The 23,413-nt window shown below is 47.1% G+C and overlaps 1 protein-coding gene across 1 annotated transcript in view; it reads left to right on the forward strand.

Moving 5' to 3' along the window:
- The first annotated feature begins 220 nt into the window (after positions 1-220).
- Positions 221-23,413, forward strand: part of unc5b (unc-5 netrin receptor B) — a 48,877-nt gene continuing 25,684 nt past the window's right edge. The window contains exon 1 of the mRNA XM_071897942.2: positions 221-898. Coding sequence (XP_071754043.1) covers positions 811-898 — 88 coding nt within the window. The 5' untranslated portion in view covers positions 221-810. The remainder of the gene's footprint in view (positions 899-23,413) is intronic.

A 23,413-nucleotide genomic window follows, 5' to 3' on the forward strand; every position in this document is an offset into this window, starting at 1 on the left:
TCCATCTCTCCCTCCCATCTATTTCCTCCTCGCTTGCCACTAGTTTACCTTCACTTGTTCAGCCTTCACTCTGAGAGGAGGAGCAGGATGGTCTATGATTGGCCAGGCGGGGACTGGTAGTCCGGAGGCTGGCATTGTGCTCCGTGTTGATCCCCGTGTTCTTGTTTACACCTTGCGGACGGGGACAGGACAAGACACCCAGGGGCCCACAGCAGGCTCGGGAGTCCAGTCTGCAGCGCACACGGCGATCTGACAGCAGCTTCCCTTGGTACTTATTTTTGTATGGTCGCAAACCAAGTTTCGTTTTGCTGGGAATCGGGCTCCCTCGTCTAATTTGGTCTCTCCATCCAGAGCAATGATGCGCCAAACTTTTTGGTGACTTTGGTGGCACCTCTGCGCTTATGGCTCCCCGTCCATCCGGGCACAGGCGGAGCTGGAAATGATATCTACCAGGAATATTCCCGTCAAATTGTTTCTTTATTTTCCATGGGTGTGATATTCCCAGGCCTCTTCAAACTTTGACCGCACGGACGGAAATTACGCATTCCCATTATTCTCAGAAATTCACAAGCTGTTTGGCAAGGAGTCGCGGAGGTGTTGCAGCCTGTTTGTGTCCACAGCCAAGAGTCAACTATTTACCAAAATAACGACACCAAACACCAATTAATGGACTCGTTTGTATTTTATTTTTTTTCTATCGCTCTGAGAATTTTTTTCAGAGGCAAAGACTTTGTTGGAGAAGCGCCACTTGGTGCGTCAAAAGTACCATAAGGTTACCCGGGACATTTCGCAGCGGCATAGCCGGAAAATATGCTCTCTGTTCGGATGCAGCGTGACCAACGTCTCGGTCCTCTGCTGCTTCTCCTTCTGGTCGGGGGATATGCCGCGTCTGGCACTGGTAAGCTTTGCAACGGCAGATAAGTTGGGATTGTAGTTTTTGTAAAATATTGTACAAATGTGCCGTGGCTGCAACATTTATAAAACACACACATACATACACGCAAGTTTACACACACACACACACATGCACGCACAGACACAGGGAGAGAGAGACTTTTTCCTATATTTTCAGAGTCTTTTGATCACATCGGTTACAAATATAATAGAGTCATTAGACTTTCTACTATTAACCAAAACTGACCAACCACAAAGTGATGCAATGCAATTTTTGATCCATGGGAATGAAAAACATGTTCCGGACTGTCTATTGAACAGCAGGGCAGAGGGTCTGGGATAGCCTGCTACTGACCAGGCACTTTTACAGCCAACGGAAAGTCCTCAGTCTTACAGAGTAGACCCCTGCTTCGAGCTCCTCTTTTCTACTTGGAGCGGAAAAAGCAAAACCCCCCAGTGCGCAGGGAGTAATTAAGGTTTTGCTCGGTGCCTTTTTGGCCTCTCCTAAAAGAAAAAGCAAAGCCTTGTGAAAAGTAATACAGAAAAAAAAGCACACACACGCACTCGAAGTGCCCGAGGGGACGAGAAGGGTTTTTTGAATCTAAATGTAGTGACACTTGTTTTTAGTCTTGGTTGTACAACTTGTACTGAAGTTGGTCATAGACTATTTTATACCATTTTTGTCACAGTATTTGTATTGCAGTCTGCTGAGCCTCAGGAACATTGCAGGCTTTGATCACCAGGCTGATACTTTTATCATTGGATTGTCCGGTGTTAATGCCATCAAAGACTCAATTTTTCCCCCTGAATGCAGCAAGCTCTCATGGAGATGAAATCACCTGGCACACAGGGCAAACCACTCTGTTGGTGAGCTGATGTGCCAGGACCTGGATACCAAGGTGACACTGCACATCTCCAATGCTGCGTTAGTTTAATGATTTCCTATGGTGTGGGCCAGTGGTAGTTGAACCTGGACATTCCCTCCCCTCCCTTTGCCAAATCAGATTGAAATACTAGGCAGAAATCTGAAGGTTTAGTGGATTGTGGATTAAGCTCGGTTTACAGTAGGGGAAAAAAAGAACAGTGAGGACAACAATAACTACAACAGTCTACAGGAGCTTTACTAAAAGGCCACTCCAAGAAATAAATCTTACACTCTGCTGAAGAAATCCATTTTTTCCTAATGATGAAGATAATCTTGGGGGGGGGGGGGGGGGGGGAACACATACACGCCCGTGTGTCCAAGTCTGTGGGTATTTCTTCGAATGTCAATAAGAACTCCAGCCGTACCGCCCAAGGTCCTCGTGTCTGTGTTTTCCCTGGACAGGCGGAGCAGAAAAGCAGCTTATGTTTATTAAAATTGTGGACCGTTCCAAAATCCTTGCATGAGAAATGAGAAACATTGAAATAAACAGTCGAGGATTGCAGTGAGGTCCTGTTAGGGGAGCGGGGCGGGGAGGAGAGGAGAGGAGGGGACGCCAGGGGACAATAGCTCAGTGTGCCCCAGTAAAGTTTCTGTCTGGGAGAGAGGAAGGCAGAGATATATTTAGGGAATGCATGATGGGACAGACAGATTGCATTTATCTTCTCTCCCATTATGTGTATACCTTTCCTCTGCCCCCACCCCACTCCCCACCCCTCCTGTCTCGGTCTCTGCCTGTATTGTGGATGTGCTGAGCTCACATTTCTGCTATGGTGCTCCTCTCCCTGTGTTGACATACACATTAATTACCCAGACTGCCAGGAACACTTGTCTGGAGTAACTACCCCGCTGGCCACTGCTTCTCTGAGGGTGTGTGTGTGTGTGTGCATGCGCGTGTTTGTGCTGGTCATTATTAATGACTACATCAGAGTTAGAAAACCGACATACGGAGAGTGTGTTTACGCGCAGTTTGTGACAGATCAGGATTAAATGGAGATGACCGGGTGCCCAGCAAGTCCTGGTGGGGGAGGGGAGGGGTGGGGGTGGGGGTGGAGGGGGGTTGGAGTTGAGGGTCCGGACTAGGAGGTCAAGACAGGAGGAGAGCGAGGCCGAGGGGAGCGAAGGGGTAGCGGAGTGTTCAGAGTTAGGGAGCGTAACGTGTCAGACACTCCCATGGAGGGCTGGCTGAATAGTGACACTCTTCCAGGACGTGCTGTCTCATTGTGTTAAGTGTGGGAATGCTCTTGACTAACAGTGCCGTGGCTACAAGAAGACTGGAGGAAGAATCAGATCCCTCACCAGTATCTGTGAGCAAGTAAAAACGCTGCTGAAGTATTTGTTTCTCGGCCACACAGTTTGGTCAGTAGAATTTTGCAATTTTCCGAGAGTCGAAGCGGCGTATGAATTGTAGATGCATGAAAAAGAAGGAATGTGACAACAAAGCCAAGTTCAAACAAACACCAAAGCAGTTTCGGCTTCAGAGACGCTCAACAGATTGAGATGTCAGATCAGATTAAAGCGTCTCTGAAACATGTAGTCATAACAAAAGTGCCGCCAGGCTATTGCATCTACAGAGATTTGGACAGGTGGTTGGACACCAAGATAGATCAGCAGACAGGCAGCCCTCTCTGGGCCAGGCCGTGGGCCAGAGCAGCTCCTGAGGCCCGGCCGCGCTCTGTCCCGGAGCAGTGCATTAGTTTTATGGCCATCAGGCGGCAGGGGATGGGATCGCTGGCCAGCCACTGGCCCTCTCTGCTGTATTATTCATACGTGCAAAGTGGTCTTTGTTAATATTTAAAATGTGCTTATGATGCTCAGATCCCTGACACCACATCAGAGACGGCGAAGGGGAAAGAAGTGGGAGGGGAACAGCTGCTCGGCTCTCAGCAGCATAACTGATCCGGATGGCTACAGGGGGTAGTTGAGAGTTTTAGGGTACCAATAGGCATTTATAGGATAGATAAAAGACTGACTATTGGTGTAAGTGTGCCAATTGCAGCCGAGGGCTGTTACAGAGGATGTGTGTGAACCAAACAGGGAGAAGGGTTACACAGGGTAATGCTATCCATCTGAAAGTGGATAGAAAAAAAAAAGAGGAGATGGAAGAGGAATAAATCCAGGAGAGACATATTGAGATAGATGGATCTTGGGGCATGGCTTTTAAATATCCTTTATGAGAAAAGAACGAGGGAGAAAACTCCATAGCAGTGGCATTCAAGCGTCATTAAGCCTCTGGCACAGGCCAGAGAATGAGGCAGGGAGAAGGGGGGGGGGGGGGGGGTAGGTGGAAAAGAATGAGGGAAAGGGAAGTGATGATGCGCAGAGGGAACAGGTTAAAACTAGGAAAGCAGCAGAAGAAACAGTGGTTAAGGGAGAAAGAGATGGAGGCGGGAGGAGGAGAGTGGAAAGTGAAAGAGAGACACACAAATCCACCAGGGGGATGTTTTTATTAAGGCTCTTATCGATGGAGAGAGCTCACAGTATTAAGAGTGGACATGTTTAATGCTTTGCCAATACTCTGCATGTTCGACTGGACCATAAATCTGTGGCAAACAGCAAGCGTTCTGTAGGAGGGCAAAACAGCGAGGCAAATGGAGGAGGGAGCTGAAGATAAAGAATGGAAAGTGGAATTAGTAGCAGAAGAAAGTTTCGAGGAGAGATTGGCAGACTTGAGATGAATATAGTTTTAATTACAGATCATTATTCTCTTCTGCAGAAGACAATATATTCTGAAAGTGTTTAGAATCCAGGGGTAATAATGATTTAGTAATCAATATTATTCAAACTGCCTACTAATTCGAAACTATATGACCGCATGTCCTAAAAAAAAACAACTTTTAAAAATATGTTCTTATCATTAAGTAAAGCTATTTACATATTTCATGTAATTTTTTCTTCTCCAGTAAAAATGTCTTGTTAATCTCATACCAGTTGGTTCTTTCTACCTGTGTGCTTTCATGTAAAACCGTGATAAATATGCAACATTGTTTAAAGTAAATCCCAAGCCATTGATGTTTGAAATATTATAAAGAAAATAGTTGTTTTGCAAAGGTATGTCTCCTAAGGTCAAACTAACTATTTCACCAGTGACGACAAAATATATTTCACTCCATCAATGAGTTGAAGTTTCCTAATTCAGTTCAAAACACAAACAGGTCCTGAAATGGCCATCGAGTGAAAAAAGTTGAGCATGGAGTGAGAAAGGGGGGATGTATGGATCAGGGGTGGAGGAGGGAGAGTTTCAGTGGCAGATGGGAGCTGAGTGGCTGGGCCGGCAGGACGGGGTACCCCCTGCCCCTCTATCCTGCCCCGTGGGGGAAGATGGGTGGGGCAGACAGGGAAACAGGAAGAAAACCTCTGTGGGGTTCCATTGTGCTTTAGATGAATAGAGGAGTCCAGAGGGCTTTTTCTGCCCCTCTGTGTGGGGTGAGGGGGACAACAGCAGAACACACACACACACACACTCAAAACTCATTCACAGTTTCAACACGAGCTAGTGTGTGTGTGTGTGTGTGTGTGTGCCTGTGTGTGTGTTTGTGTGCTTGTTTGTAGGTGTGTCACTGTTGCGTAACTTGTGCACAGGAAAAGACCGCGCCTGCCTGTGTCAGCTGAAGAATCTGGTTCTCCGATTCTTCTAACGATTGATATGCTAAGACATGCTCAGTGACATCTGACATCAAAAGGCCAGTGTTTGCACCCACCCACACACACCCACACCCACACACACACACACACACCCACGCAAAAAAGAGCCACGTCCTCTGATAACAAGGTACCATTTAGGTGTATAATGGATGAGGACCTGCTGGGTCAGGAAGGAGGAGTGAGTAAGAGAGTGAGTGAGTGGAGGAATTTCATTTAAGATCTCAGCAGCGCTGAGAGAGCATCGTGACCAATAGGATCAGGATCCACCACGGGGGGCCATGCCAGATCCTGAACAACCCCTTACCCTAAGATACACACAAGCACACACACACACACACACACTTGGTAAAAATGGTTGCTCTTAGGTCCGCGCATCAGAGGGAGTGTCAGCATATGATTGGCTGTGCTGTGATCCAGTGCTCCGTGTGTGTCCTGGTCTAAAAAGGGAGGTTTTGAGGCCATGCAGATTCCCTTCATCTTCTTAGCAGAGGCTTTTTGTCTTCAAAAGGCAGTTGAGCCAAGTCCACTCAGAGATTAGACCGCGGCCAATCTGTGGATGTTTACGCTCATGTTTGTGTCTGTTTGTGTCCGACTGCATCTGTGCGCATGGCTGAGTGCAGCAGATTCTGCTTAAAGTATGTTAACAGTATACTTTTCTTTGGGATAGAAAGCGTTCCGTAATGTACAGTGTTAGAGAAGCTCGGCGATGACGCGCTTGTTACTTGGTGTGTTTCTGACTTCCTTTATGAATTTAACATACAACGCTACATTTCCCCACATCCGCATTAATAAATTGTCTTCATTTGTCCCCATTTCCCCTTCCGCTTCCTTGTATCCTCTTGATAGTCCCATCAGGCATATTTTTAGTCCTATAGTCTCACATATACCAACCTGTCATCCATTCAAAGCACCCCGCTCTCCTCCTCATCTCTCTCTCTCACTCCATCTTTTTTTTTCCAGTCAGCTCTCTGGCGGAGTTTGGGAATTGCTCTTTAGAAGGCACCGTGAAGAATCCTATTTCTCTGAGTGTAACGCTTATTAGGGTCCCATCTGCCCCGGGGGTACTTTTGAATGTGGGGGGTGTTTGGGTTGTAGCGGGTAGGTAAAGGGAGGAGGGGGGAGGGGGGGGGGGGGGCTTTGTTACGCCTCTGTATATAGTGGATGTGGTGGTTGCCGCTGGGGGCTTGTGCGAGGTGGGGAAGGGGATCTTAACACTGCGGAGCACACACGGAGCAGCTGGTGTGTCTAAAGTAGGGGAATGGCACAGAGAGACCTCCCCGGAGAGACGGGTGTTGAGCGTACGTCTGCATATCTCAGGGTGAGGGAGAAAACGGAAACGATTCTGCGTCCTTCTGCCTGCATCACAGGCAGCTAGGCAACAGCAGGACTTTCAAACAACTTACATTTTTTTCTTTCCTCCCTTGTGTTTCAAATCAAGGAGAATGATGCCTAATGAGTGTATGCGTGAGAGGGAGGGTGGGTTTTGTGTGATTGGCTGCATGTCAGCAGTGTGCGGCTGTGTTGTTGTTGTTGTGTGTGTGTGTGTGTATGTGAGTCACTGAGTAAGTCATGGAGTGATAGCACAGTTCACTAGCACACTGTCTCTCTCAGTAATGGAACAGTGATTGGCCACTTAATCAGAGGTCAACAAGGACACATCCAGACCTTTCCTTTCCTTTCCTTTCCTTTCCTTTCCTTTCCTTTCCTTTCCTTTCCTCTCCTCTCCTCTCCTCTGCTCTGCTCTTCTTAGTTTGAGCCTCCATCATGGTGCTAAAGGAGCCATGCAGTATCTAGCTTCATCCCCGAAACATATGCACACACACACACAAAACACACACACACACACACACACACACACACACAGTAGGAGCAATAATCCCTGTTCCTGCTCAGACACTCTTGGATCACAACCTTAGTAAAGAGAAGAGTGAAAGAATGAGATCTGCCCTCATCCACCCTTTAATTCCTCCAGCCGTCTTCAGCTCCAGGACTTAATTCTTACTTTTCCTCCAGAGGCTTTGACTGGGAGCCTCCAAACAGAGTAGAGATTCTGTTCTCGCCTTGGATGCAGGTCTTAATCAGGGGCTGACAGGCTCCTCTTGGCTCAGTTTGTGTGTGTGAGTGTGTGTGTGTGTGTGTGTGTGATGGCTGTGTATGTGTGTGTGTGTGATGGCTGTGTGCGTGTACACCCATGTGCATATGTGTGTGTGTGTGTGTGTGTGTGTGTGTGTGTATGATGGGAGTACGCTGATGTGAAGCCAGCCGTATTACTTAAGTATTACACCCTTTCCTGCGTGGGTCACGGTAGGGTCACGCTCCCAGTCTCAATCAGCAAACAGCTTGCGCTCACACCGTCTCTCTTTCTCTGGCAGCCTTTCTGATTACACAGGAGGAAACCTGGGTTATCCTCTCGGTACATTTACCATGCCAGGCAGGTATACGCAGTGTACGCTGAGAGAAAAACTGCCGCACGCTATCGGCCATTGTAGGGTTATGAATCATTTCATATGAGCGTCAGGTTTTAATTGGTGGCTGCCAGGCAATAGCTATAGGTGTGCTTTATGTGGCAGATGTACCTGAGTGTAATTAAGGTTACGTTTAAGTGTAAGAGCTCATGAGCATGAAGTGTGTCAGCGGGTGTGTGTTTCAGCCTCTTACCTGCTGCTGACCAGATGGGCTCAACGGCCGACCTCACGCTCACCTCGCCCCCGCACTGCTCCGCCACTCCGCTCAGATTAGCTGGTGAGCTGAGCTAACGCACAGGCGTTATAATGGACACGTCACCCCCCCCCCCCCCCCCCCAACCCCCCCACACCCCACCCACCCACACACACATGCACACACACACACACCCCACATACACGCACACATGCACACAAAGCGCAGCCCTCATTCTTCGTTTAGCATATTTAGGATGACGATACGCTGTGTTTGTGTGTGTGTGTGTGTGTGTGTGTGTGTGTGTGTGTCTGGTTGGGCAGTGCCCATGGCCTGCTGTTTATGGGGATTATGAAAGCAGATGGACAGCCATGCTGACTGGAGAGGGTTCATTAACTCCGAGTGTCTCTTCTCTGACTCCTCTGCTGCTACCGCTGCTGTTGCTCAGCTTCACTTGCTTCCAATCCTCTCAGCAACAAGGGGTGGTGTGTGTGCGTGTGTGTGTGTGCGTGCGTGTGCGTGTGCGTGTGCGTGTGTCTGTGTGTGTCTGCTGGGGAAGGGTAGAGCAGGTAGAGAAGGCACGTCACACACGTAAATGAAAGCCATATAGGTGTTTATTGATCGGGGAAAAATGTGAGCTTAAAGTTTCTGCTTGGTTGGTTTATCTGGAAGTGGAGCAGTCGCCACCAGTTTCTTTCTTTTGTGCTTTCTGACGTCATGCTGTTGAACCGCGTCGAGATGAGTGTAATCTGTATTGGCACGTGCCTGGTGTGGTTTTGTGCGTATCGAAGTGAGGCTTTTACCCATGAAAAGCAGTGAGAGAGAGAGACATGTATTACGTAAACATATTGGTAAACAGCTAAACGGTGGAGTTATGATTTAGCGGGACAACATCTTCACTACAGAAGACCAATTCCACGTGTTAAAGCAGCGCTGCGCCGGTGGAGATGAATAGGTGTAGTTATAGTGGGTCATTAAACACCGAGCCTCAGCTATAGCTTCAACCTTCACGCTGCTACCCGGCCCTGTCCTCCTGCTACGCTGCCTGACAAAAGAAACATGGATCACACAGGGACAGACAGACATACATGTGGAGAGCCAGACAGGCAGACGGACGGGCAGATTCCTAGGCAGATGGGTTGTTTGGAGCCCCTCGGAGGCCGCGGAGCAGTCAGTCACCCAGCGTCATGCGTAGGCTACTTGGCAGGGATGTGACCAGGAGTGCAAGAAAACACAGGAGAAAAAGCACAAAAAGGCAGGAATATGGTAAGTGAATGGTGCGGGGCGTCCTGCTGGCTCATTTGGCTGAGGTACATACCATGTAACCGCGATGTCCGAGGTTTGAATCCGGCCTGGGACCTGCGTCGCATGTTATCTCTCCGTCTCTCTCCCGTCTTTTCCATCTGTCCGATAAAGCAGAAATGCCCTCCCAAAAAAAAAAAAAATGAATGGTGCATCCAAAATAATTAAATCTTAACACATAAGAAAGCACATTTATTTTTGGCACGGACCCAAGCAAGGAGCCATACCAGCAAGAGTTAGTTTAGTGTGACAGAGCAGAGGAAGAGTGGGACGGCCGCTGATGAACTCACAGATGGAGTCTGTGTGACGATGTTGCTGGTGACAGACAAATTTAATACCTGAGCCGCAGTAATACACAAGGCGTTAAAGATGTCCTTAGGAAACATTTCAAGCAATAATCTGTGACATTTTCATAGAAATAAGTGTCCGTTTTGCTACCCTCTATCACTGATTGATATACCACTATAGTGATTCAACCTATATCCAGTTGTTCTGACCATCTGGTGTCTGGTAGATCTTTCCTGGGAAAAGATCTGATGGCTGAACAGACAAAGAAAACTCAAATTTCATCAACAGAAAATCCAAGGAAAAAGACGTCACAGTGCTGGATTTGATTGGCAAGCGGAAGTGCAGTGCAGAAACACAGCTATGAGCGCTTGGCACGAAAATGAAAAAAAAAAAAAACGCGGATTACCACTTTAACATTACATCAGAAGGGATGGGAGATAATTTAAAAGTGGCTTCCCGGTGTCTCGCCACCCTGCACCCTGTAGAGTAAATAATGTTTGTAATGGAAAAAAAAAAAAAGTCTGTCTCGCAGCTGGGAGTTCTGCAGAAAGAAAAGCGACAGATTGTAACTCCACTGCTGCTCTCAGGCCCTTTGTGATGAGGTGAGGGAGTCTTTTGTTAGATTTAGGCTAGGAGACTGTGACTGGCAGAGGGAAATAGAACATTTATGTCTGTATGTGTACGTCCACCCACGCCTCTGTCAGCGGCCGCGCGCGTGTGTGAGTGTGTGTGAGTGTGTGTATGCACGCCTGCATATGCGCACATGGTCTGGTGAGTGCGTGCGCTCAAATCCTGTCACTCACGGCCTCCCTCTTTATGCTCCTGTGAGCGTGAGTGTGTGAGTGACAGTTATACAGTGGTGTGGAGTGTGTAAATCTCCTTCTCGCTAAAGCTCTCAGCAGTGGGCCTTACATTAGCACAACAATTTACACATCTGTCCTGAGGCAAAGCACAGACAACTCTGAGAATAATGAAGCCTCACTTGAAGGGAAAGAGAGTGTGTGTGTGTGTGTGTGTGTGTGAGAGAGAGAGAGAGAGACAGAGAGAGAGAGAGAGAAAGCAGGCGAGCGAAGGAAGAGGTAGAGAAGACAAGACTCTGTAAACAAGAGACAGAGGAGGTTTATTAAAACCCCACCGCCGCTCACCATCCCTTTGTCCTCCTATTCTCTCCGTCCCTCTCCTGCTCTCCCCCTCTTTCAGTCAGAGGAGCGATTACATGCCTATGTCTCTCTTGTCTTTCATCTCTCTCTGCGAGGAGGAGAGGAATGAAGGTCCTCTGGCGTGTAATTACACAGAGACATCCTGGATGAGGGCGTCTGTCTCCACAAACAAAAAAGCCCCCCCGCCACCCACCTCCCCCACCCCCCTCCCTAAATACCCCTTGATAGAAGGAGATCTAAGACAGACATTTAACTGCCTTTGATCCACCATGGGGCCCCTTGTTTTTACCTGCCACTTATTGAGGCCTAATAAGTACTATCACAAGTCTATTTATTTCATTAGAAGCATTGACACTAACATATGCGTGGCGCTGCTCCAGTGCCGTGGGAATGAAATGCACGGCTCCTCCATTCATTTTGAAGCACAGAGTCATAATCATGACACATTTACAGGCCGCTGTTCCAATCTCACCCATGAGTCATATTGCTGAATGATTATGGAAGGGCTGATTTTTATGGGCTTACATTGGTATTGGCTCAACCTCTAATTGGCCCAAAGCACATTTGCATTCTGGGAAGGTAATAATGGGGCTCTTTGGAGGCACTTTAAACCAGGAAGTCATTGCACTCTGACTTAATTCTGCTCATAGAAGTGCTGATGCCTCCAGATGGCTTTTTTACTGAGTGTGATATGGCCATTTAGTGTGCGTGATCATACACGTACCTGAATGTTGTATAGATTCACATGGGGCTATCCACATACTTGTGGGGAATAGCTAACTTGCTAGAAATGCCACCAGTCTCCTTATGCAATTTAGCATTACAATATTTGTCATTCTTATTATTTTACACCTCTTGACAAAGGAGAAAGCTGAATCAACATGGCTAATGACATGCCAACAAAAATACAGTAGATGCTTCAATTTTGTTCACCAGTTAATATGATGCTTGTTTTTTTCCCCCCTGTTCTTTTCTGCTTACAGTAGCACTGCCTCTCCATTTGCATGTACATGTATTATTTTTGCATGTTTTGTTGCGGGAAGCAGAGGGAGGTCATACAGTGTGGTTAGACATTCTGAGAAGGTCACGCAGGTCAAGCAGCTCTCTGTTTGAGTGCTGGAGTGTGACTGAATGTGTTTAGTGTGTCTTTTTACTTGTGTAAATCCGCCCCTATTCATTGAGACTTAACTGTTTCTCTGAACTCGCTGGGAGATGAAGTGAGCGTTCTGGCGCAGCTCAAACAGACTCGGCGTCAGACAATAGACCGGGGTCTTCTATTGCACTTAGCCGAGGCTGCTGAATGGCCTGTGAATGGGCCTGGAGTGGTGCGGCCATGCAGCTGCTGGACAATAGCCTGCTCAGCAGAAAGGCAGCCAGTGACCTAGGGCTCCGCTCAGGCCCTGTCCACTCTGACCCCGCAACCCCCGACCACATAGGGTCAGCTGGGAAAGCCACCTCATCAACTGCAATAACTAGATTGAAGTGGGACTCAGAATCCCCACCTTACTGACTACTGGTATGTTTTAATGTTTGGCTTCTAGGATGAAAATGTTCAAGAATCCATAACATAGAGGAAAACCCTCTGTCTTTGTTTGAGCAGGCGTTAGGCATTTTATTCATCTTGCAGTAATAGCAACTACTTCAGCCTCAGAAATACACACACTTCCCAAAATATACACCACCATCACTCTTGCCCCCAAAATCAAACACGACTTTACACAAAGGAAAAAAAAACACAAAACAAATTCCATTACACTCATATAGCGCTCACACAGAAGAAGCAGCTCCCCTCCCTGCATTTGATCACAAGCAGCCTCCCCTCCCCGTTTGTGTTTATTCTGCGGATTATTCTGCCCTAATCTCTTTAGAGCATAATTCAGATTAGATTTTGTATTATTATTATTGCTATGTCCATTCCCCACTGTCCTGCTGGGATTTCCTGACTGCCGCGGTGCTCCCGTGTTTGGAAAATTGATTAAAACTGCTGACCGCTGCCCTAGATTGCGTAGGCTCTGGAAAATGGATGAAGAAATAGAAGCAAATACAAGTGATTCAATACAGCATTTTCTAAAAAACATGTCTTCTCTAATAGAACTGTGTGAGTACATGCACACACAGTGGTAGCCAAGGTAGAAGTCCCCCTTTCATGCATTTGTCCTGCATCTATTCTGCACTAGAACAGCAGGGATTTTTTTTCTTAAATGTTTCACAGTAGAACCAAATTAGTACATTGAAACACAAAGCCTCAACCAGCTAGTTACCATGAAATTGCTTGTAACTTGTGAAGGTTGAAAAGAAAACCAGAATTTTCCAATGGTGGATGGAGCAAAACTTCAAACATTAGTTCAGCGTGCATGCAGTAAAAAGCCGTGGTTCTACCATGGCTACATCTGTATTTGTGCTGCCATATTGGGCTAAAAGTTGTTCAACATTTCATATTCAGATGTCATGTTTAGTCTGTATTTAGTGGTGTTTAAACACTACTTGCCTTTCCCAATTGTTTTACTTCTGTCTTTTGTGCTCGAAAAGCTGAGACAAGAACCCTTCAATGAATAAATGATTATATAAATTAATAAATGATATGGGACGTAATGGGATTATAGGGTGTTGGATAGACTTAAGAATCAAAATATTCGGTGCGCCCCGGTGGCTCAGAGTAGAGCGCGTACCATATAAGGCTCAGTCCTTCCCGCAGCGACCCGGGTTCGAATCCACCCCGCGGTCATTTGCTGCACGTCCTCCCCTCTCTCTCCCATACCTTCCTGTCTCTCTCTCACACTATCTCTGTCAATAAAGCATAAAATGCCTAAAAAATAAATCTAAAAAAAGAATCAAAATATTCAAGTACAGAAAATGTAAATCGCCCCCCTCCATTCATTGTATGTAGAAATGCAGAAGGTGCCCTTTCCATTTTCTCCAGTGACTTCTGAAATGATGTCTGTAACAGAGTTCTCCAATGTGGCAATTGAGCCCAAATGAAGCAAATCAGTATGAATGACTGCAATCTCCTCTGTTCTTTGAATTCTGTGCTCTCATATGAGTGTCACCAATACAGAGTAAAATACATTCCATTCCATTCCATTTTGAAATAACTTTGTAGCCAATAAAATTTGCAAAAAGTTAATACATTTTTTAGCAGTTGTAAGCACCTACATTCACCTATGCGCTGACACAAAACACACACAAAGTCCCTCAGTCCCTGAAATACGTGACCTGCACTTAGCATCCTTTCAGTGCTCTCTTGTTTGCTTGCTTGTTTTTCTCAATTAAGATGAATTATAGAATGGCATTGGGGAGCAGGGACAAGGAGCGCTTATTGTGAAGTTGCCCTGAGGCGCACAGTCAATGAGTTGGAGAGAGAAACAGAGTGCTGTGGATATTTTGGTCTCTGTGCCTCACACCCCTCCGATTCCTAATGGCCCGCACGATCTGCAACTTAGCCAAACATATGAGAGCCCAAGCATGTGCGAATGAAGGGAGGGAAGAGGAGGTGAAGCCTGGTTTTATTGCTCATATGCGGAGGTGGAGGAGATGAAGGAAGTGAGGCGGGCGGGGGGGGCTGTGTTTGTGCTAGCTGTTGCAGACTTGGGGATAGACGGGGCTGCAGTGTACATTTCATTACTCTGCTCTCCTCGGAGGCCCAGGTGAGCGTCACAGCTCCTACTGTGGGCAGCAGAGCGCTGGATGATTAGACGAGCTGCACCTCAGTAAATGGATGCTATTGATCTCCACACCTTGTTATATGGAACACCTCAGAACATGATGAGTCTAAGACAAGGCGGCACAATGAATCTCATGCCGTCCAAAATTGCCTCTTCTGCTCAACTCACTTTCTCTCTTTCTCATCTTCACACCTCCTCAGTGCACAGGTGGCTTCACCTCATCCCGCCCGCTTCGCTTGCCCATGTCTTTTTATCCCTCTTTCCTTCTTTTTTATTTGCTCCGCTGATTGCTTTCAGTGTCTCCGCAGCCATTCAGATGATTGGAGACTGCGTAATGTATGTTAATGTGCTTGTACTTTTGGAGTAGTTTTGCTGTGTGTGCTGTAATATTTCATGGGGAGAAAACACTGTGGCGAGCCTCCGTGTCGGGTAATTAAATTGAGTTCATCATCCGCTGATTTCCCACATGCATATGCGGAATAGTCATGCTTTATCTGGATCGGACCAGGGCCGACTGTGAGGAGCCTACCACAGCTGGAGGTGAGAGGTCAGGGGTTAAAGGTGAGGCTGATGACCTCACAGGTAGAGACTTTTAATATAATATAATATATAAGGCACGTGCATTCAGCCCCCATTTGCTGTGCTTGTTTTATCAGTGTAGCGTGAGATCTTAGTGGAGCAGCACAGCTTACACTATAGAGTCAACAGAGGGCTGCGACCTTTGACCTACAGATTACCGGCTGGGTGATTTGCTGTATTATATGCTGATATAATGAACCATCACTCAAAATTAACTGGACTCTGAACTCAGTGGTTTGATCTACAATAGTCTTGTGTATTTCTGGCTTGCTTCAGTGTGCTGTAGATGTGATGTAAGGTCATGGCATATTGCATAAATATTACATAGTGCATATGCCACGTGTAATTAAGCTGTACACATAGCATGTCATTTTATTTCACATTAAGCATGTTTTTTTTTCCGAGGCTAGTGTGTTGGATGTATATTTAGTGCTGGTGAACACGCCTCAATATTTAAACAGCGTCTGCCCCTGTGCGCTGCAGAGGTTGTAGTTCATAACAGTAACAGAGAAGGCTTGTGCACCTCAGACAGTTTCTCTCTAGTCGTACCTAATCTGGCCTGCCACCCAATCACCACCCACCCATACGTTCTCCAGCATAGACCTGACATCCTTTGACATCTTTGACATCTTTGACATACATTGACATCTCACTGCACACACACCAAAAGTTGGTTCATGGTTGATGTGGAAAGCGGCAGCCGTGAAGTCAGTCATGCTGAAAAGATTGTAAATTGTGGGAACGATCTAAACATCTTTATGTTTGCCGCCTGCCATTGTGCTCCGCAAATGACCGAATTGACCGCAGCCATATGAGGGTCAAGCGGTCCTATTCTTAGGGTTTCTAGCACAGTGTGGCTATTCAAGGCCTGGCCTAACACTGCTGTGGCACTGTAGCATGGGCCATTAGTATTACAGAGGATGAACCAAGAGACATCTCACAGAGGACAAATAGAAGGTTTTGAATTGTTACTGTTACAATACATGTATACTATGAAGTCCATAAGATCAATCAAACTCTATTTAATTTTCCCAGTAGATCTGCTCAGAATGAGAATGACTTTATTCACAGAGTTCAGTAAATGTAGAGGAATTTACCTTGGTGACTTTGGTGACATATTGACACAAGCATGCTACAAGGACAGCACCTACATAACATAAAGATATACAGCGGGTGTACAGTACTAGACTGTACATTCTACAAATATGCATGCAAAAATGTATGTTAATTCTTTATATTTTCCCTACAACTCCTATCCCTAAAAGTTATTGTATTATCCCCCAAAAATATATAAAGACAGTGTTGCTGTCGAAACTTTGGTTTTTTAAACAAAGAATTCTGCATCGGAGCTATGGGAGTGCGGCTATTTTTTTTACTTTGGATTGTAATATCCCCCCCAATTTGTTTTTTTTGCTGATGTTGGTTAACTGGGGCCACGCATGCTAAAAATGTATGCACCGGTACTGTAAGGCACTTTGGATAAAAGTGTCCACCAAATGTCTTAAATGTCATATGAATGGCCAGGTGTGAGGAGAGTGCACTGTGTGGTTGGAGTTGATGTACTACCTGTGTTTTGTGTTCCTGTATTGTGAGTTTTTGAGAGAGCGTCTTTGGGCGGCGTCATTGCTTTAAGCTTTGATTTCACAAAGCGATTATACAAAGTTAATCTATGTGGAGCAGAATAATCCAGACTACAGAAGGGGAGATGGGCCTCTCTCTCTCTCTCTCTCTCTGTATGTGTGTGTGTGTGTGTGTGTGTGTGTGTGGATATGTGTTTGCAAACCCCCATGCATCATTTATACACATTCCATAGATTGCTTCATAAATCCTGCACTGAATAAAATCTAATCAGATCATGTAGTCTCCCATATGCTGCGCGTGTGCTGTTGCTAATGATGTTTGTGTGTGGACTCTAGTGCAGCCAGCCTGTACACAAACAGCTCCAGTCCATACAGGTCATGCTATATACTATCCATCATAGTCATGGGTGAAGCAACTGGCTTGCCTTCGCCTTACCTGTCAGATTAAAGGCAAAGGAATGACCGTAGTTAGATTTCTGGGTGTGTAGATTTTGTTTGTTTGTTTCACCCAGTTCTGTCTTTCCTGGTCTGTGTGTGTGAGTTCATTTATCTAGTTTCTAAGCAGAGCTGTTTCTTGGGCTTTTCATCCTTAAGTAATCAATACTGGTCCTATGAATCCAGGTCAGCTTGGCTCCTGTGGCTTCTCTCTCTCTCTCTCTCTCTCTTTTCCCCTTTCCCCCTCTCCCACTCTCTATCTATCTATCTCTGTCTCTCTCTTCACTTTCACTCCCTCTCCCTCTCTCTCGCTTCTACTCTCTCTCCATCTCTGTCTCTTCTCCTTTTTCCCTCATTCTGTCCTCACGTTCTGTCTTCTTCCCCTCGCTCTCTCCTCCTGAAAAATGACTGTGCCCATCTGGACCGAGCGCTGCACGGCCGTTCCACTATTAGTCCTCGTGTGGCAGTGATTAAAAATAGATCAGAATAGAGAGTCAGAATTAGTCAAGACTTTCCTTCCTCTCCAGCCTCCTCTTGTCTCCCGCTCTCCTCGTGCACCGGACTCTATCGGCTAATGCTGGAAACGGATATGAGATTGAAAGTGAAAAGCTAGCAACAAAATGTCCCTGGCTTCCCTTCTTCTTTCTCTGCCCTGAGTGTGTGTGTGTGTGTGTGTGTGTGTGTGTGTGTGCTCCCGATCGTGTGCGGCCGTGAGTGTTTGTCAGTGAGTATGTGTACCGCCTGCGGACCCCTTCGCTGGGTGCTGTCTCATGTCGAGCGGTGTGTTTGAGAGGCTTGTCGAGGTAAAGCTCCTGTCAGCGCCTGGCCGGAGGGAGTGTACTGATGAAAGGCCTCTTCATCATCCTAATGGGATACACAAACCTCTTAACCAGCACTGCTGCCATGGCTTCTGCTGCTGAGGCTAGCTGCCGCATTGAGCAGCGAGAGAGAGAAGGAGAGAGAGAGAGAGAGAGGAAGGAGAGAGAGAGCCTTGAGTGGCTGGCCCGGGCCACACAGCAAGGCCACAACCCACGCACACACACACACACACACACACACACACACACACACACACACACACACACACCACTCAATTCATTCACGTACGCTCTGTCCTGAGAAAAACGAACAGGTCAGAAAACGTACAGTGCAAACCAAACGGTGCTGTTTGGAGTCGGTGCAGAGGTTGAGTCCGGACTCCGGGATGCCTAGGGTGTGTGTGAGTGGTTCAGTGGGCCGGGGCTAGGGCCATTAGGATCTGGGACAGAGCGCTAATGCCCTGCTGTCCACGGGAGCCGGGGCCAACGTGCTCCCTCTCTCGGCAGGCCTCGGCCCAGGGAAGAGAGAACAGGAGAGGGCCAGGCGTGGGTCGAGTAGTTGCGATTCATTCTTGGAGGCCCGGGTGAGAGAGGGGTTTGCTGGATCGGGAGAGTTGGTTTGCCGATTTTGACCCAGGTGTGAGGAGGACACATGGCCAGGACCTGGATCCCACAGGACCAGCCTGCTGACAGGACAGAGCTGCAGGGGGTGGCAGAGGGAGGAGGAGGAGAGGAAGAGGAAGACGAAGCCAGAGAGATCGGGAAAGAGTCTCCCATCATTATTGTCACCGTGTCACACACTCTGGCCACTCAGTGTCACCATCAGCCTGCGCTGGCCTTGGGCGTCTGGCGGGTGACACTCTCTCTACCCCCATCCATCTCCCTCCCTCTCTCCCTCTCTCTCTCTCTCTCTCTCCCTCTTGCTCACTCCCTTTCTCTCTCTCATTCGCAGCCGCCCATTATATTTGTCTATGCCAAAGGGATTTTTGTCATCCTCCCTTCATCGCTCCTCTCCATCACCCCTCTTCCCCTCCTCCGCTCCTGCCAGTCCAGTCATACTGGTGCAGGCCTGAGGCTGCGAGATGTCCTCTTTTCCACTCCAGTCCATCCTGTCCCCGGGTCAAGGACACGTCCCGCACAGCCGCAGCGTAGAGCAGCGGATAACTTTGACATCAGACAGGAACCAATGCCTCATGAATGATTGATGCGGGAATGCTGACTCATCACACTGGGGAAACAACCAATATTTTGACCTGAAATGCAACAAGCTGCCTGTTTGTCCGTGTCTCTTACCCCTGCTGACGGTATAGATGCACACAGGCCATCCTGCTGCTTGCGGGGTGCAATCTGTTAGCAGTGGAAATAGTCACAATATGGAAAAGCTGACCTTGCTTAAAGTGATAATCTGCGAAATCCTTGTTTTGTTGTTTTTTCTACATTTTGGCGACATCTTTGGTGCGAAGTGGCATTGCTGTGGTGTTTTTTGCACTTGGCAGTCAGACAGTGTGGCGTCTTTTTCCTTTCTCCTTCCTTTCCTTTTCTGTTTCTGTTGGATTTTCTTCTGATCTGGTCTTTTCTTGCTTGCAGCCGGAAACATAAAACCCATCAGTTCTTGTGCGCCAGAGGATTTTTTCTAGGAAAGACCTACCTGACCAGCTTGAACTGGGTGTAGGCTGAATCACTATTGTGTTGTATCAAATGCTGATAGAAAGTAGTGGTAAAAATACCAAGTAGATCCAGATTTGGTTCACAGACTCACAGTCATTAAAACACCAGGTTTGGATGGTAAATCTAGACAAGTATATTTTGCCACTTAGCCTCGCTTCTCTGTGTTTATCCTGTCCTGCTTCCTTTGGCCTGATTTGAGCAAGTGTGTCAGAGGTGAGACAGGGAGGGAGATAGCCCTTTGGCTTTTTTGAGAGGATGATGTAGAGAGGTAAAAGAGGAACGTAGGAAAGAGATGGAAAGGATAAAATAGCCATTAGCCCTAATTAACCGCTGTGCAGGACTAGTTTCGCTTACAGGACCCTGGTATTCAGCAGGGTGAGGAGATTGATCTAATCCTCACCTCTCTCCTCTAACTCTGACTCACTTCCTCCTCTGCTATCGCCACATCACTTTTCGTCATCTATCTCCGTTCCCCTTCTAGTCCCCTCCGACATGGATTTTCTGCCTATTAGTGGCCTAATCTATTCTGTTCTTTCTCTATCTCACTGTCTCTCTCCTCTCTCCTCCTCCTCCTCCTCCTCTCTCTTTCTATGTCTGGCTCTCTGTCTCTCGTTTTCGCTCTTTCTCATTTTTACTCGGCACAAGTTCTACTTCGAAAAAAATAGACTCACTTTTAAAGAGTTCAAATTCACAGGATGTATCATTATCCAGGTTTTGTTTTTTCATTTAACCAATATTCTCCTGTTGTGATATGTCACAATATGTCATGCTTTTTTTTATATTGCAATATAAATTGCAATATAGCACACAGAGATTTTTCAATATTTTAGATTTTTCAGCAAATGAAACTGTGAAATTGCTGTGAATGTAGTGAAAGTGTTTTTTTTACAATGTGCGATTTAATCTATAGGCCAGACATTGGACTCAGCACAACAATATCGTGTTAAGGAGTCCATGTTGAGCAGCCGCCACTCTGATAAAATAATTGCAGCCTCTTGCGATTTAAAAATTAGTTGGAAAGTAGTTCATAATGCAATTTTTTATTTTTATTTTTTCCAAATCATTTTGCAGCCCTAGTTTAGTCTAATGGAAAGCAGACTTGATTGAAAAATATAATGCTCTTTCATCATTTTGTTTATTAAAAAAAAAACCTGTACATTTCATATAATTTTTCTCTAATTCGTTAAAATTCCCAAAGCTCCAAAAAACCTTATCTCCCTCTTACACACACACATACATCCACAAACACAAACAGAGGCTGGCCTACAGCATGTTGCTTGTTGTGCACTGAGTGTCTGGGGATTTCTCTGATGCAAGGGGACGCAATGAAGGAGCAGAGTGACGCCAACCCCTCTGTGTGTTTGTGCGGGGCGTGTGCGCGCTTCTGCGTGTGTTATTTATCTCGCTTTGTTTGTCCGTGCGTTGTCACCTCCGTCTCGCCGAGTCGGTAGCTAGTTACTATATGTGTGCAGAGTAATGTTTGCATCAGTGTGTCATATGCTGTGTGCACGAGGTCTGCTTCTGTCTTGATGTTTACTGTCTGTCCCTCTATCTGTGTGTGTGTGTGTGTGTGTGTGTGCCTGGGTATTTATGCCGCGGCCTGTCGATCCGCTGTCAATCCGGCTCATCTCCTCATCTGTTCATTAGCATGACAGAGGAGCTCTCCTGCCAAAGCAGTTAGTCACAAGAATCAGCCCCTGTCACAACACATTACAGCAGCAGGCATCTCTAATAGTGCTGGCAATCGTGGCAACCATAGCCAATGCCCACAAAACACACACACGCGCGCGCACACACACACACACGCACTTACACTCGCACACACAAACCGATCAAGAGGCGCACTTGATCTGCACCCAGGGAGTGTTTCTCTGCCTCTCTCCATCTCTTTCTCCCTTGCTCTTTCCGTCCACACATCCTCCCTCCTTCCTTCCCCTCTACCATGACAACCCGCTTACAGTGAAGCTTGCAGCCTTGTCATTAATCTCTCTGTCTTTCCTCTGCCCTCCCTCCCTCCCTCCCCTCTCTCCACCATATCCTTACATTAGCCAGGTTACCTGCACTTACAAGGATCCCTGCCATCATCCCTCCATCTCTGATTTTCTTGCCCATTCTCTGATTCTCTCTCTCTCTGACTGTCTCTATTTCTGTCTCTCCTCCTCTCGCTCTCTAGCATAATGCTTGTAGCGACTGCGACTCGCCCCTTTCCTCGCATTTTTCATCCGTCCTCCATCCTCCGCGATGTTTTCCTTTCTCTCTCTCCCTCTCTACTTTTCTCAGCCCTCCGTCTTCTCCTCTCTCTCTTCATTATCACCTGCTCCGGGTGTCTGATGTAATTTGTACAGGAAGTTTGATCCAGGCGCCTTCCTGTCTCCGGGGAGCCAGGTTGTCATATCAAATGATAGAAAACACATATGCGCTGATGACGCCTATCGCCTACTCCTCTCGCAGGCACAGTTCATGCCCCGTAACACTGTCACGTAATGGGACCTCAAGGCAATTGCTCCAACACGTGCTCAAATGTGGCCCACAAAGCAGAGGAAGGCTCTTCACAGACCAATTGTAAATGAATCCCACGCTGCACATGTGCTTGAGCACAAATGAAAGGTTAGCAGAAACCCACTGTTTGGTCGGTGTCACAATTAGGGTGTTTGTTTGGGTGAGGAGTAGGTAATTTGACTGTCTGACTGTGTGTCTCCAGTCTTACTGGAATCCTTGACTGGTGTGGACTTACTGGTTTTTTGTCTGGCTCTGTCTGTGCGTGCCTTTGTGTGTGCAGTATGTGTGTGTGTGTGGGGGGGGGGGGGGGGAGCGAGACAGTAGAGAGACGGGGGTTGGAGAGAACTGGGAATTACCTGTAAGGCAGGAGCTGTCAGTGTGTCTCGTCTCAAGGCGTGGCCGTCAGGACTGATGGGCATTTGACAGCAACCCTGCAATCCCACCGCTTACTACCCCAACACACACACACACACACACACACACACACACACGGGGGTGGGGTGAGAGGAGACAGAGATGGATCCCGGCCAAGTGCTGACCAATATGTTTTTTAGTTCGAGGTGCACTCTTAATATGCACAATCAGGTCTCCATGTTCCTGCACCACACACATGTAGTGTGCTGAGGATTTTAAAAAGAATTTGCATAATAACCATTAATGTTTATTAATGGGAGAAATTTAGGTGTGCACTGTATGTGTGTGTGTGTGTGTGTGTGTGTGTGTGTGTGTGTGACACCATCTCTGCTATTTGTCCTTGATGTGTTCTCTGAGTGAGTGTGTGTGTGTGCAGTAATCAGCCAGAGGAGCAATGAGAGAGGACAGAAGAAGAAGAAGAGTGGCACGGTGAGGTGAGGTGGAGTGTTGTAGAAGAAGTTGGGAGAGAGGTGGATCAGAGGACGGGGGGGGGGGGGGGGCAGCTATAGCCCACTAGCCCTGCAGAGGCAGAGCAGAGCCGGTGCGAGCGCAGCGGGATGGTGGGTGCGGTATGGGGGTGAGGTATGGGGGTGAGGAGGGGCTTGGGAGGGGGGGGGGGGGGGGGGTAGAGTGGGTAATTACAGGGGCCCACAGAGGAGAGGCCTGTAATCAGCCTGCCCTCAGGAAGGAATGCAGCTCATCTTCTCATGTAATTACTGCCATTTAAACGGCCCCGGCTCCCAAACACTCACCCCACTGTACTGCGTACCTATTCACTACACATGCGCACACAAACACACACGCACACACACACACACACACAGTCACAGTGAGACAAACAGTGACAGAGAGGGACAGATTTTCAACAAGACCTCCAAATGGAGGAAGT

This window comes from Centroberyx gerrardi, chromosome 15, assembly GCF_048128805.1.
Source record: "Centroberyx gerrardi isolate f3 chromosome 15, fCenGer3.hap1.cur.20231027, whole genome shotgun sequence".
Classification (NCBI taxonomy): Eukaryota; Metazoa; Chordata; class Actinopteri; order Beryciformes; family Berycidae; genus Centroberyx; species Centroberyx gerrardi.